A 15,168-nucleotide genomic window follows, 5' to 3' on the forward strand; every position below is an offset into this window, starting at 1 on the left:
TGTCAAATTTGTAAGCTTTTAAATGATCAAATGGCAACACATTAGCAGCATACGTTGGTGTGTGTGTGTGTGTGTGTGTGTGTGTATATGAATATATATATATATATATATATATATATATATAAAATACACTCAAGGATCACTCATATATTACTGTATGTGTGTACATACAGTACATATACACACACACACACACACACACACACACACTCGTATCACTCATATTACTGTGTATTAATATATATATATATATATATACACACACACACACAATATTTATACATTGAAGATATCACTATGAAAATTTAACTTTTTACTTTGAGTTTGCGAAAAACATTTATCAAATGAAACTATTTACATGTTCAAAATAAAATGTTCTAGATCGTGCAACTATATTATAATGTAGACTATATATAATATATTTATATACATATAATAAAAAATATAATTGAAATATTTTTGACGCATGATATATTTTTGACGTTTGATATATTGACGTTTTTTCATGATTTTGAAACTGTGAAAATATTCTTAGCTTTAATTCGTCATTTAATTTCAATGTCTTTTTTTTTTTTGTCATTTTTATTTATAAAGAGAATCCGGGCGACGGTGAACAGCCAGGAACAGAAGCGGCTGCTGATGGATTTGGATATTTCGATGAGGACCGTGGACTGCTTCTTCACAGTCACTTTCTACGGAGCGCTGTTCAGAGAGGTAGCTACAGCCGTTCCGAGTTAAACACAAACCCTAAATATCACAAAGACGACCTTTTGAACTTTAATGCCTTTCGGAGAGAAGAACATTTTCACACTCGAGATGGTGGTTTTCACAGAAATGGTACATTTACGAATAGTAAATAGTTCGGGCATGAACGGTGTGGTACAAGATGACTGGGAAACTGTTTGACGAGGCTCTGCAGGTTTCAGTTCTGATATGTGTAATAGTTTTTTTTGTTTTTTTTTTTAAACGCTTCTGAACTGGAAAGCTGCTTTTAAGCAAATCTAACTGATCTAGTAAAGACCTTTTTACACATAACTGAAGCTTATGTTTTATAGCTGTTATCCACCTGAGAAATAAAACTAGAGTAATGTATTTTTATTATTATTATTATTATTGCTACTATTATTATTGTTATATTTCACTAATTGCACTATGTATTAATTCCTGAAACAATATAACATTTAAAAGAATAATTCTTTGCCATTTTTTTTTGTTAAATAAAAGCATAAATCATTTTGGAGAATTAGACAACTATTTTTATTTTAATAAAGATTTTTATTTATTTATTTATGAAATTTTATAAGTGAACCTGGTTAAAAAAAAAAAGTTGCTCAAATAATGTCCTATTTACCTGATTATATGATCGGAAAACAACAACTAAAAAAAAAATAACCAGAAAGTGTAGTTTAATGTAGTAATTATATAACGAGAGATATTTTGGCCATTTTTAATTCTTTTATTTTTTGAAGAAGAATTTGAAATATTGCATAAGTGAACAATAAATACAGGAGTAATATAATAATAGAAAAACCCCAAGCATAAAATTTGTTTTAAATTTCATGACATTTGCCATGTAGGACAGTTTTATTTATTTATTTGTTTATTTGTTTGTTTGTTCATTCATTCATTCATTTATTTATTTTCCCCTTAGTTAAATCGTATAAAAACCAGGGAAAATAATTACAGAATGTTGTGAAACAGTTAAAAAAAAACGCATCCACGTTAAATGCATCAACTTTGAGAGCATAAAGTCCATTTAAAATGTGGATATCTTGCTGGACTCTCACATTACAGTGGGCTCGTCTCAGTATATTTGCCTCCCTCTTCTGATTGGATGAATTCCATGTTGCCAGGGCGATGTGTGGATCTGCATGGAGCTAATGGACACCTCACTGGATAAGTTTTACAAGCAGGTTCAGGAGAAGGGTTTGACCATCCCGGAGGACATCCTGGGCAAGACGGCCGTTTCGGTGAGTTGTGTCGCTGTATTATACACCGTTCCTGACTCTTTAGACATTAGACATTTCATTTCAGACAAAAAGCTCCCGCATTTGCTGAAGGGTTTAAAGGTAAGTAGGTAAATAAATAAAACTTTATTGTTGATGACTGATTTTTTTATATGTAACTTAAAAGGTAGTTAGAAAGTTGTTACGTTATCTTGCGTTACGTTATGTTGCATCACGTTGTGTCGCGTGGTGCGGCGTCGCGTGGCGTCGTGTGGCATCGCGTGGCGTCGTGTGGCGTCGCGTGGTGTTGCAGAAATTTACGCATTTTGTTACGCTACCTTACGTTCAGTTATATTAGCCAGCCCTATGCTCTTTTTCTGTTTTTTTTTCTGACTTCCCCTTGTGACTCAAGTGGGCACTTGTTGAGTTTCATGATTAAAAGCAGGTTTTTTTTTTTTTCAGTAGTAAGCGTAAACATTTCTGATGAAACTCGTTTGCTACATGTGGCTTTTAGTGGCTCAGTGGTTGAGGCTCCTGATCAGTAGATTGTGAGCTTGAATCTCGATATTACTGAGCAAAACATTTTGGGGGAAGTCCCTGAAACTACAAACAAATGATTTATAGTATTCGAATTCAAACAAAATATTAGCAATACTTTATTTGTGTAAACAAGAATTGTTAGTTGGCATTTTTTTCCTAATGAGGAAATAAAATACTGCCTGGTTTTTAATCTACGAATATGAATTGACTAAAATTTTCCCAATTTCTTTTTTTTTTCTTTTTCTTTCTTTTTTTCTGGTTTGTACATAAACAACTTTGTTGTTTCTCATAATACAAAATGCAAAAGCCCTAATGGCCCTTATACAGGGCACTAGTGCAATTTAGGTTCTGTTTATAAACTGCTCACTAGTGTATTTTCAGGAGCTCTGTCTGCAGTTCAAGGAGTTCTACAGCCGCTTTATTAGATATGAGACTCGATATCAAGTTGCGTTGCGGTTTATTTAGGCTTCGTCTGTCCAAAGGGTGACTGCGTAGTCATAACATTTTAACACAACTACCATAACATGATCATGTTGAGTATCATTGGCACAGCCTTAAGGGCAGCTTTAATCGTAAAGCTACATTCACAAGCAAAATATTTTCTGCAGGGGAAAAAAAAATTAGAAATGCATTTAACAAACAAATTGTTGGCATGAAAAAAAAGAAAAAACTCCCATCTGCTCGTATCTTAAACTGCTATATATATATATATATACGTATATATATATATGTATATATATAATAAAAAAAAACATCTTTATATATTTTATATAAAATATATTTTTAACTTGTTTTTTTTATAATGTATAAAAAACAAATAATAAAAAATTATATAAATATAATTTCTGTCATTAAACCTTAATCATGAATGAAACTTTCCATTTTCAAGTTATAATATTATTTAAACAAATGTATTTTATACATTTTTTCTTTTTTCCTTTAAATAATTTTCCATCACAGGTCTACATTTTTGTTGAGTAGCAGCATGAACGTTCATGTACAGACATCAAGCCTCTTGTACATGAATCTTTTAGAGAAAATAAACGTAGGACCTCAGGCCATCCTTAAAAATAGTCTTGTTTGTCGTAACCCGACCGACCCTGTCAATTTAGGACTGACTCAATTTTTTATTTTTTGCTTTAAGTCCGACCGACTTGCCGGTGGTAAATTTGCGTTAAGACCGACCAATTTTTTTTTTTTACTCTTCAAACAACCAATACAAAAGCAATAAAATATTAATTATATTTTAGTAAGTATTGTAAATATATAAATTGCCTAGGACTACATACATACAAACAAAGACTACGTTCTTTCTTTTAAATAAAAACGTCATCTACGTTTACACTATTGGTTACCGGATGTCTCACTACGGCCTGTGCGTTCGCTTCGTCTCATTCTCTTATTCACTGTCAGTCAACGGTTCACGCTTGTAATGATGGCTGCGGCTGCAGTAAACAAAATGGTCGCGGGCACTGTTCAGTCATACGGGTTCGGGCACCGTAATACATCTAAAAAATTCATTAAAACAGTTTGACACTGCTTTAACTTCTGTAAAAACTGTCCAGCATCAAAATAAGGTTTGCGATGATGCGCCCGAAGGCACTGGTTGAAGACCCAGTCAGTGACGTCACGATATGCTAATTTGTTTAAAGACATACATACGTAATCACCATAATTGTTTTTTTTTTTTTTACATTGAAACTTGAAAAAAAAAATATAGACCTACCTACCGACCATTTATTTATTTATTTATTTATTTATTTAAACTGCTACTGCAAACCATATTTTTAAAGATGGCCTAACTTACACTTTCATTCATCGCTTCAGCTTGAAATCGGATCTTTTTGTTTAAATAAGCCTCGCCGTAAGTGTTCGCTATGAAGCATTGCATAACCTTATGTATCAGTAAGAGAGAATAAAAGCGGCTTGTCTGTATCGCTCGGATGACTGAACGGACACTGAGGCTGTGTCGGGTAATAAGAGAAGACTGTAGCAGAGACGGACAGGAAGACCGTTTGGACGCGTCCCAAATTGCCGTTGCAGATTTTCCAGATCTTTCTGTACATCTAGGGATTAGGGGTGGAATAGGATCATAATATAATATTAGTGTGTTATATTATAATATTCTAAACAAGATCATACGTGATGCGTATGTTCTGAGATATGGCGGGTATCATGGTGATTTTCTACAGTAATTTAATTACAGACTAATCGGATCGATCAGAGGGTGGTGACGAAACGAATATTTATTTCGTTTGTTAATGTTTAAAATTATTTTCTCATCATAGATCTCATTAGAGATCAATCCAGGAGCGTGTATGAATGCGTGTGCATGCGTATTCACGTCCATGTAATATTTGTGTATGGAAGTACATGTTTTGGGCATAGATGAGCCTGTAGAAATGGGATATTTCCTGCTTTCTTATTCACACGACAAATGGACTTCCTCCGTTTCCACATTCCTCAGTCCTGCACGCAGCCGAGCCCATTAGCCACGATTGCTGCGCTCCGCACTCAGGAAATGAACGTATCTGATGCACTGATTCTTGTTTCCTCTTGCAGATCGTGAAAGCTCTGGAACACCTGCACAGCAAACTGTCCGTGATCCACAGAGGTGAGAGACGGCACAAACTTTTTCGTTAATCTCTCCAACCCAACCCTACCCCCCCACCCCCCGCTCTGACGTGCGGTTTTGATGTAACTAGTTTCCTACTTCCTGTCTTGTCTGTAATCTCCATCAGGTGTGACGCAGCGTTTAAAATTATTCTTACGCAACAGGTTCTGGTATTACACATAGTTTAAGGTAACAATTTCTGTAGTTTCCTCACATATTCTGTATAATAACTGATTAAGTTTAAACCATATCTATAGTTTTATCTAAAAGTTCATGGTCCTAGTTAATGCATTGATGGACTCTGTGTAACTATTTTTAATATTTAATATCGAATATTTCCTAAAATGTAAACTTAAGGATGCTGTTTTAAAATACAAACTGATGCACGTGTGTGTGCGCATTGATCTTCACATACTAGTATAAATAAATATGTTCAGACTGTGAATCGGGAATGATTGACAGGTTGCGTAGGTGTTTTTGAAATCCGATATTTATTAGCTGGAGCTCCCTTAATAAACAACACCACATACACCCACCCCAAACGTGCGCACACACAGACACACACACACACACACACACACACACGCTTAGATTTGAACTTGTATCGTTCGGCTCGTCTTAGACCGAGGTGTCCGATTTTATTCGACGTAGGTGAAGGTTTTTTATTCCAACCAAGCAGAAGACACACCTGAGTCCAGGGAAAGCCAAGAGCAGTAGATTTATTAGATGGAATCAGGTGTGGTTGATTGTCCTGTTTGATTGGAGTGAAACCACACACATACACATACACACACACGCGCACGGCTCTTTGCGGATAACATCGAACACCTCTGCTTTGAATTTGAAATGAAGTAATCAAGATGTGTTTATAAAAAGTCTACAGCGTTAATTCAAGGAGTTTATGTAATCTATTGCATTAACCGTTTAGGAAACACAGGGAATGACTTTCATGGCCCCTCCATCCACAGGCTCAAAAGTAATCAGCCACACGAACCATATTATAAATCTAGGGATTATCTTCATTACTTGAATGCTGCTTCCTTCATTTGCTGCTTGTTAGTTTTTTCTTTCTTTAGCTCTCTTTTGTCTTACAAGTTGGGTTAATGCAGTATTTATTTATTTATTTATTGATTGCTGAACCCTTTTTAAATTAAAGTTAAAAGTCTACATTGTCGTAGTGTACAGTGGAGTGGATGTACAAAATGTCAATGTCACTGTCCTGGTAATTAGAAACGTATTAATATCAGTTTATTCTATTTATATAGGACACTTCAGAAACATTTTCTCCAGAATCCCTACTTACACAATGGTGTGTGTGTGTCTGTGTGCGTGCGTGTGTGTGCACGTGTGTGTGGTTAACAGTAGCCACTAGGCAAGCAGTAGTTTCCCTTCTGAAGCTGTTACCAATAATATATTCTATACCTTCACTACAGTTCCTACCTCAGACAAGTGATTTATAAAAAGGTTTACAACCACCTCCAAATTTACACTGCTACACGATGGGGTTACATTACACTGGGGTTACATTACACTGGGGTTACATTACACTGCTACATGATGGGGTTACATTACACTGCTACATGATGGGGTTACATTACACTGGGGTTACATTACACTGCTACATGATGGGGTTACATTACACTGCTACACGATGGGGTTACATTACACTGGGGTTACATTACACTGCTACACGATGGGGTTACATTACACTGGGGTTACATTCCACTGCTACATGATGGGGTTACATTACACTGCTACACGATGGGGTTACATTACACTGCTACATGATGGGGTTACATTACACTGGGGTTACATTCCACTGCTACATGATGGGGTTACATTACACTGGGGTTACATTACACTGCTACATGATGGGGTTAATGTCATGCATTATAACAGCGTCACACTAAAAGGATCGTCCTGTCACCTGAGCAGTTATGTGGTGTCGGTCACTGCAGACATTTTGTCTCCCTTTCACTTAATGAATGTCTATTGAAGTGTTTTATTATCGCTGCTCTTGGCCTGATGACTGGATCTTTCCTGTCTATACAAACACAAGAAGAAATGAAGCATGTTGTTTTATCTGCAGGTTTTTGTTTATGGGCCACAAGCAGGTTGGATTTTGTAGAAACTTCAATAGAGCTTCATTTAATTGCAGCTTTTAACTCCAGGTGGTTCTTGTGCTACACATCAGCACCTGACTCATCTGTGTACGTCTGCTGCCATAGGGAGATGTACTCAGGGGTGTATTCTGATGGCTCATTCCTGCATCAATTTGTCAATTTCTCTTACGCTCCCTCCCTCTCTGTCTCTGTCTCTGTCTCTCTCTCTCTCTCTCTCTCTCTCTCTCTCTCTTTGTCTCTCTCTCTCTGTGTGTTTAGACGTGAAACCCTCCAACGTGCTGATAAACATGCAGGGTCAGGTGAAGATGTGTGATTTTGGGATCAGTGGCTACCTGGTGGACTCGGTGGCCAAAACCATGGACGCTGGCTGCAAACCCTACATGGCAGTAAGTTTGGGAATTTCCTGTTTAAGAAGCACTTTGTAATGTTTGTGTTGCCAAATTATGGCAAAACATCCCCAGGTATGATGGCGTTGTGGCTGAAAAAACTGTCGTGGCTGTTTTTTTGGGCATCATGTCGTGCATCTTCATGGCAAAGAAATAGTCATTTGGATCAGAAATGTTTTTATTGTTACTTTAGTGTAATTTCCTCCTTTTTTGTACTTTATTTCTTTCTTCTTCTTCTTCTTCTTCTTCTTCTTCTTCTTCTTAATATTATCTTTATTTTTTTGTTTGTAAATTTTGAATATAAATGTGCTTTTTTTAAAATTATAATTATTTAAATAAATTTTGAATATTAAATTTCTTTTATTTTTTAAAAATTATATTTTTCTCAAATTTTCTGTGAATAATTCACCCTTTTTTTGTAAATTTTGAAATGTTCTCATTTTATTTTTAAAACATTTCTTCCTTTAGTTTTTTTTTCTACATTTTGAATATAATTTTTCTCTTTTTTATTGATTATTTATTTTATTAACAAACCGTAACGGAACCTACTCGTCATGATCTGATGATCCGTATCTAATTAATAAACTGAGTACTGAGCTATAACTTGCTCCTATTTAGACTGATGATGAATTTTTATTCAGTGAATCTGGCTCATTTCTGTTTGGGTCTGTTGACACGTTTCTGGCCCAGAAATGTGCTTTCTGGCTCTTTCTCTCCCTCCTTAAAGGCAGTTTTCTAGTTGGGAAAGAGAGCTTAGTTTCAGGGAAATGGTGAAAAATCTTGTGAATGTTTTCAGTGTTTAACGTGACAGACGACAGGATTCTATAAATGACAAAATGCTCCTTTAATGAGTTGACGGTAAAAGTCTGCCTACATGAAGTAGCACTGAATAGAAGCTTCATACAGGAGTGTGTATATGTGTGTGTGTGTGTGTGTGTGTGTGTGTGTGTGTGTGTGTGTGTGTGTGTGTGTGTGTGTGTGTGTGTGTTTGACAGCTTTGTGAATGAAAAGGGAAGCTCTTTGTAGTCTGAGGAAGAGATTTGTTCATGCTGAAGTGACATCATCTACTTCCCCTCTCTCTCTCTCTCTCTCTCTCTCTCTCTCTCTCTCTCTCTCTCTCTCTCTTAACCCCCTCTCTGTCTGTATCTCTCTCTATCTCTCCAACAGCCGGAGCGGATAAACCCGGAGACTAATCAGAAGGGCTACAACGTCAAGTCTGATATCTGGAGTTTAGGAATCACCATGGTGGGTCTGATCTTCTAGATTACTTATTTGTTTATATATTTATGCATAAATTTGAAATTTGGTTGCATGGGGAAAAAAAAAGCAACATCCATCCCATGTGTAGACACGCAGCTGTGCTCTGTGGACACGGACAAATCCCACACGTTCTAAAACTGCTCTGCTTATTCAGAGCGCTCTCTTTATTTGCATAAAGAAACGCCCCCACATGACCATATATGGTAAACTTCCTTTTCAGAATTCCAGTAGCCTTCTTTATAGCATTACATGCTGTAGGTAATGCGATGCATGCCACAAGAAACCGATTACATGGTTTATAATCTCAGGGGCTTTTTACACCTGGTCACTTCATGTGTTTTCTGTGATCCGATAGCTATCCGATGGTAAAAAGACCAGGTCTAAATGCCCTCCGAAACGGTTTGGAGACGGATATAAATCCGATGGTACAAACCCCTTCAGGAGGTGGTCTGGGACGCGTTTCAGATGAAACTGGACAGGTGTAAATGCATGTGGTTGTTCAAGCCACATAAGTCAGCGCTATACTCCTCCCAAACGGAAGTACGTCACTCGCAAGTGACTCTTTAGTCGTGCATCGCGCCAGAAACAAATATGTTTTCCCACCAGCGCTGGCTCCGATCTTTCACCCAGGCGTCTCGTTGGGTCTTAAAATGCGCTGCTGCTGCCAGCGAAAATGCAGCAAACAGTAAATGCTGTTTTTTGTAGCAACAGCGTACACCAAAGCGTGAGCCAATTCAATTACCCCGGAAATGAGGTGAAATATATTTGCATTTTGGGCGGGAGTAGAAAGATCGGATCGATATCCGATTCGCACATGTAAAAAGGCCCTTAGTGTAGACAAGTGCATGTGGAAGCTTTTTACACAATAATAAATTAGATCCCAGTGCTGAAATATATTGTTTATTATTTGTACTTATTACAATACTGAGCACTCGAACTGCCCAGGTTTTATGGTGCACGGAGTGCATTCGTGCCTCATGAACCGGGATCTCCATTACATATGTGAAACCTCCCTCGACCTGGGATTAAGAGCAGGGTTTAGAACGACGATAAGCCTGAGCCATGGTGTGGTGTGTAATAAGCTCCAGTCTGTAATTAATTATAAATATAAATGTGTAAGAGGAAGTGGTGTGTAGTGAGTCAGTTGTGGTGGTGTGTTCAGATCGAGCTGGCCATCCTACGTTTCCCGTACGACTCATGGGGAACGCCGTTCCAGCAGCTGAAGCAGGTGGTGGAGGAACCGTCCCCTCAGCTCCCAGCTGACCGATTCTCCCCGGAGTTTGTGGATTTCACGACGCAGTGGTGAGTGTTACGTGCACAGGCGCTTGCACACACACACACACACACACACACAAATCAATAAAACCTCTTTTAAATATGAAGAAACAGAACTTCTCTGCTCGGTGCAGTCAATTTTATTCATTTATTTGTGTTTTATCACGCGCTCAGTGGTGGTTCTAGGATTTTTCTGTGACAGGGGCCGTTAATGGGCCACATGTTACATTCAGGGGCCAAGTACAGGGTACATTCAAGCACACAAAATAATTTATTCAGTACGGTGTAAATACATCTTGGCAGTCGTTCCTTTTTTAAACGCCCGAGTGCCGCCGATTGTTCGGGGTGGAATTGCATCTGCGATCGTTGTGAAAAATTCTCCGGTTGCTCTTCTCGTCGACGATTGATGGAACAGGGGCCAATCAGATTTCAGCAGGGGCCAGGACCCCTGTGACCCCGCCTCTAGAACCGCCCCTGCACACGCTTGTATAACGTAACCTACTACGCCTAACAATAAGCTAATATTAATCATCTAAGGAAAACCCCTGATCGTTAATCCGATCAACTTTTTTTTTTCTGTATCTTTTCTTACTCTTTATGGAAGGAGTCTCCAGTTTCAGCAGTCTGTCAGACACGGCATACGCTTCATGGCAGACTCTTATTAAAAAATAATTACTCCCTTTAACAGCACATCCTCCATGTTCCGTACCTTCATTAATAAACCAGAAGTAAAGTAATTAACATGCGTGTGTTAAGTGACATTTCTGACCCATTAACCATCATTATGAATCCTTCATTAAAAAATAACACTGAAGTTATTCATGCAGTTGTTTACATATCACTTTAGATTTGCGTATGTTTTTTTTTTAATCGTTCGAGCCTAAAGCTGTAAATCCGGCCAGTTAATGAAACCTTAGATAAAACAAATACACAATTATTCTTGTACATGTTTCACATTATTTATTGATTTCTTTTAAATGAACCTGTAGTGTGTTTGGTTTACATGGGTGAGAATTTCAACACATTTTTCTGCACTACGGACAAATAAAAATACTCAAATTATTTTTTTTACATTTTTTGATTATTATTATTATCAGGTCTCTAATCGTATCTAGTTGTTACGACCCTGTAATGCTTTCAGTTTATAATTTATATTATACTCTAATGAATGTAACATTAATTAAAAACTGAAAGCATTACAGGGTCGTAACAACTAGATACTATTAGAGATATGACGGCATAATACTTATCTAACGATACAGTTATACAATTTGCTTTGTAGTGTATTTAATTAGGGAAAAGAAGAAGAAAATTCCCCCAAAAATTTAAATCAAAAATCAGACTGTTTAAATTGTAAAATGCAAAATTAGGCCATCCTTAAAAATAGTCTTGTTTGCCGTAACCCCACCGACCCTGTCAATTTAGGGCCGACTAAATTTTTGTATTTTTTTTTTTTTTGCTTTAAGTCCGACCGACTTGCCGGTTGTAAATTTGCGTTAAGGCCGACCTTTTTTTTTTTTTTTTTACTCTTCAAACAACTAATACAAAAGCAATAAAAAAAAATATTGACGGGTTCGGGCATCATAATACATCTAAAAAAAATTCATTAAAACGGCTCGACACCGCTTTAACTTGGCACGAAGTTCTGGATAAACTGTGTCCAGCATCAAAATAAGGTTTGCGATGACGCTTGAAGACCCAGTCAGTGACGTCACGATATGCCAATTTGTTTAAGGTCATACCTACGTAATCACCATCTTACCTTTTTTTTTTTATACATTAAAACTGAAAAGAAAAAAAAACTAATATATATATTCTGTTTTAATGTAAAAAAAATCAAAAAGTATTTTATATTTATATATATATATATATATATATATATATATATATATATTATATATATATAATATATAAAATACTTTTTATTTTTTTTACATTAAAACAGAATATATACATATGTGCAGCAGTATCGAAGTGGATCTAAGAAAAACATTTTTAAGGATGGCCTAAGTTATTTATTTATATATTTTATTAATAAAATGTGACATGATGTTTTTCTTAGATCCACTTCGATACTGCTGCACAATGATTAAACACAAGATTTTAAATAGTTAAGATGTATTTTGGCTGTAAAATTAGGCTTATTTGCATAATGGAGTTTTTCATGTTTATTGTTGTTTATATTAATTGTCATTCATGAACATGTTTGAATAAAAAGTTTGTTCATCTGTATTTATTGAAGTCTCGTCTAGCCTCATAAGAGATACATTTTTTCAGCACAAAGCGTATCTGTAGGCAGATCACGAGGAAACGAAGCCGTTTTAATTCGCTTCCGTTTCCTTTCGTTTGTTTCAGCTTAAAGAAGAATTCCAAAGAGCGGCCAAACTACACAGAACTCATGGTGAGTATTAACGCATGCACTTTCTCAGCGTGACCACTAGATGGCAGGCTCGTATCATTTTAACATCAGTCAATTCATCAATCATCAGACACCGGAGACGACGGTACAACAGAGAGGGGGAGAAAAGTGTGCTCCAGTTTATTTCTGGTGTCACTTAGTGATGTATATTTTTTTTCTTTTTATCACTTTCTCTGTGCAGCAACACCCCTTTTTCACCTGCCACGACTCCAAAGAGACGGACGTGGCCAGCTTCGTCAAGATCATCCTGGGCGACTGAGTGCCTCTTCTTGGAGACGGCGAGGCAAAGCGGGACTAATTCCACAGAAAAAAAAAGAAAAAAGAAAAAAAAAACACCTAATTGCAAGACTGACACCTGTAAGCCACGCCCATCGCAGGCAGCAGTGCAGGGGGGGTGGGCCAGAGAGAGGGCCAGGGGAGGGGAGGAGACTGGTTCTAAGTGGTCGGGGCATTTCCTAGGAAAGACACGGATGATAGGCAGGGGATGGGGTTCTGTGTGCGTGCACGTGTGTGTATGTGCGTGTGAGTGTGTGTGTGCGTATGTTAATTAAAGGAGGGTGTTCGAGTCCCGATCCAGTTAGTTTTTTTTTTTTTTTTTTCTTTCTCCCGTATAAAAACATTTGCGATGCCAGTTTACTTTATTGCATTATAACTTCAACACATGAATAAAGCAGCGTGATTTAGATATATTTATACGTTATATAAATGTATTCTGTTAAAAGGTGTAATAAATATATTGTGGGATTCAAAATCAGTTGTTTGAGAGCTTTAAGAGCTGACCTCGGGTCAGTTTTTAAACCTTCCGTGAATATGCAAGGTCAATAGTTAATCCCACAAAAACTGATTCTGAGTCAGCGTTGGATGATTTTTTAGAAGACACCCTTTTTTAGTGAGTTATTAAAAAAAAAAAAAGTCATCCTAATAATCCTAATCTGGTCAATTTATCCTACGTTTTTGCTCTCTCCCATTTCCTAACACACCTGCAACAGGTGATCGGGTGAAATCTCATCGAATCGGGATCTGGGACGGAGCAAAATGTATCGCATCTTTGAGGGAAAAGCTTTGCTTAAATGATCTGGCTCAGTGAGAAATTCAGCAGGACCCCACATGTGTGTGTGCGTGTGTGTGTGTGTGTGTGTGTGTGTGTGTGTTAAGGTTATCTGGGAAATTTATCTTTTTGGTCTGTTGCTTCATCTAGTCCTCTGTTCTGAGCCAATCAAGAGAGTTCTCGCTCTGTGTTCAACTGCAATTCAACTGGAAATTATTACTATTATTGTCATGATGATTTATTATTATTATTCCGATATCCCCACGTTATGAGAACATGCGTATTAACCTGTCTTGAGGGTGTTTTGCAGTTTCTGTATTTATTGTAACTGCTGTTTTTGTTTTTTTTTTCTCATTGAAAACTTGACATTTGCTTTCTTTTTAATTTTAAGGTGTGTTTGTGTGTGTGTGTGTGAATGTGAGCTTTTGTGAGCATGTGGGAAAGTGTGTGTGTGTGTGTGTCTGTGTGAATATTGTATTACAGTTTGGACACACGTAGCTGACACTTCTCTGAAAGTCTCACCGTGACTCAGAAGCCTGATTTTGTGCCTCTTTATAGAAAATAAAATCTACAATACATTAAACAAAACAAAACAAAAAAAAAATGACAAAACCCCATGCTGCTTTGTGTGATGCATGCTTTGCTGCGAGATTTAAAATGGAATTCTTTTACGCTTTGTTTTATCCATACACAATTTTTTTTTTCTGATCAGTTCTTTTCTTCCCATCACACAGTTCTATCACTTTTGGATCTCGTTGCGGTTTTTTTTTATCCTACATTAACGATGCTTTTACTCAGATTAAACCGAACTCTGGTGTGTTTTCCTTCTTGATGTGATTCATTTGTCTTGTTCAGAACACTGATCTGATCCCTGTGATCTCGGTTCGGTCGACCTCTAGTCCGGTTTGACTTCGGCGATTCGTGAGTCGACTCACGAGAATGAACTCGTCTCTGAATCGACTCGCTCGCAGGAATCGACTCATACATGCCATTTAATTTAGGTGCCGCTTTTTTTTATTCCTGTAGATGTAAGCCGCTCAAATGAGCCGTCATGCTAAAGAAATGCCAGGTGTTCTGGATATTTGGACCACTGAACAAAAAAGGAAATAAACAATGTTTTAAACTAGTTATTTATATAATTACCTAATCACTTATTAAGCGCCAGCTCTCTGTTCTCCATGCTCGGGTGATTTTTGTGATTGCTACATGCACCTGCAAAAGATTTCTTTTCCTGTCTGCCTCTTTCTGACTAGTGAATGAGTTTACGAGTATGTTTTTCGCCCTACACGACCCTCGGGCTACGAGCTTGGTTCTTTTTTCTTTCTTTTTTTTTTTTTTGCTTTTTGGTTTGTTTGGGTTTTTTTTTTTTTTTTTTAATGTGCAGCATGAAACTAAACCGAAGAGCAAACGACCAGAAAGCATCAGTTTCTCTCTGATTCGTAATAGAGGTGTAAATTTAAGTTAGTTTGTATAGCAATCTAAAGAAACAGGACTCCATCCATTGTATTTGACCCAAGTTAATGCTTTAATAAATCTGGCATAACAAATGTATTTATT

The 15,168-nt window shown here is 37.0% G+C and overlaps 1 protein-coding gene across 4 annotated transcripts in view; it reads left to right on the plus strand.

Moving 5' to 3' along the window:
• map2k6 (mitogen-activated protein kinase kinase 6) overlaps nucleotides 1-14,430 on the plus strand; it is a 34,679-nt gene extending 20,249 nt beyond the window's left edge. For all 4 annotated transcript variants that reach the window (XM_027160441.2, XM_027160442.2, XM_047817054.1 and 1 more), the window contains exons 5-12: nucleotides 595-714; nucleotides 1,854-1,970; nucleotides 5,049-5,100; nucleotides 7,482-7,609; nucleotides 8,777-8,854; nucleotides 10,032-10,171; nucleotides 12,500-12,545; nucleotides 12,745-14,430. In XM_027160441.2, coding sequence (XP_027016242.1) covers nucleotides 595-714; nucleotides 1,854-1,970; nucleotides 5,049-5,100; nucleotides 7,482-7,609; nucleotides 8,777-8,854; nucleotides 10,032-10,171; nucleotides 12,500-12,545; nucleotides 12,745-12,822 — 759 coding nt within the window. In that variant the 3' untranslated portion in view covers nucleotides 12,823-14,430. The remainder of the gene's footprint in view (nucleotides 1-594; nucleotides 715-1,853; nucleotides 1,971-5,048; nucleotides 5,101-7,481; nucleotides 7,610-8,776; nucleotides 8,855-10,031; nucleotides 10,172-12,499; nucleotides 12,546-12,744) is intronic.
• The last annotated feature ends 738 nt before the right edge of the window (nucleotides 14,431-15,168 follow it).

Source organism: Tachysurus fulvidraco, chromosome 8, assembly GCF_022655615.1.
Source record: "Tachysurus fulvidraco isolate hzauxx_2018 chromosome 8, HZAU_PFXX_2.0, whole genome shotgun sequence".
NCBI lineage: Eukaryota > Metazoa > Chordata > Actinopteri > Siluriformes > Bagridae > Tachysurus > Tachysurus fulvidraco.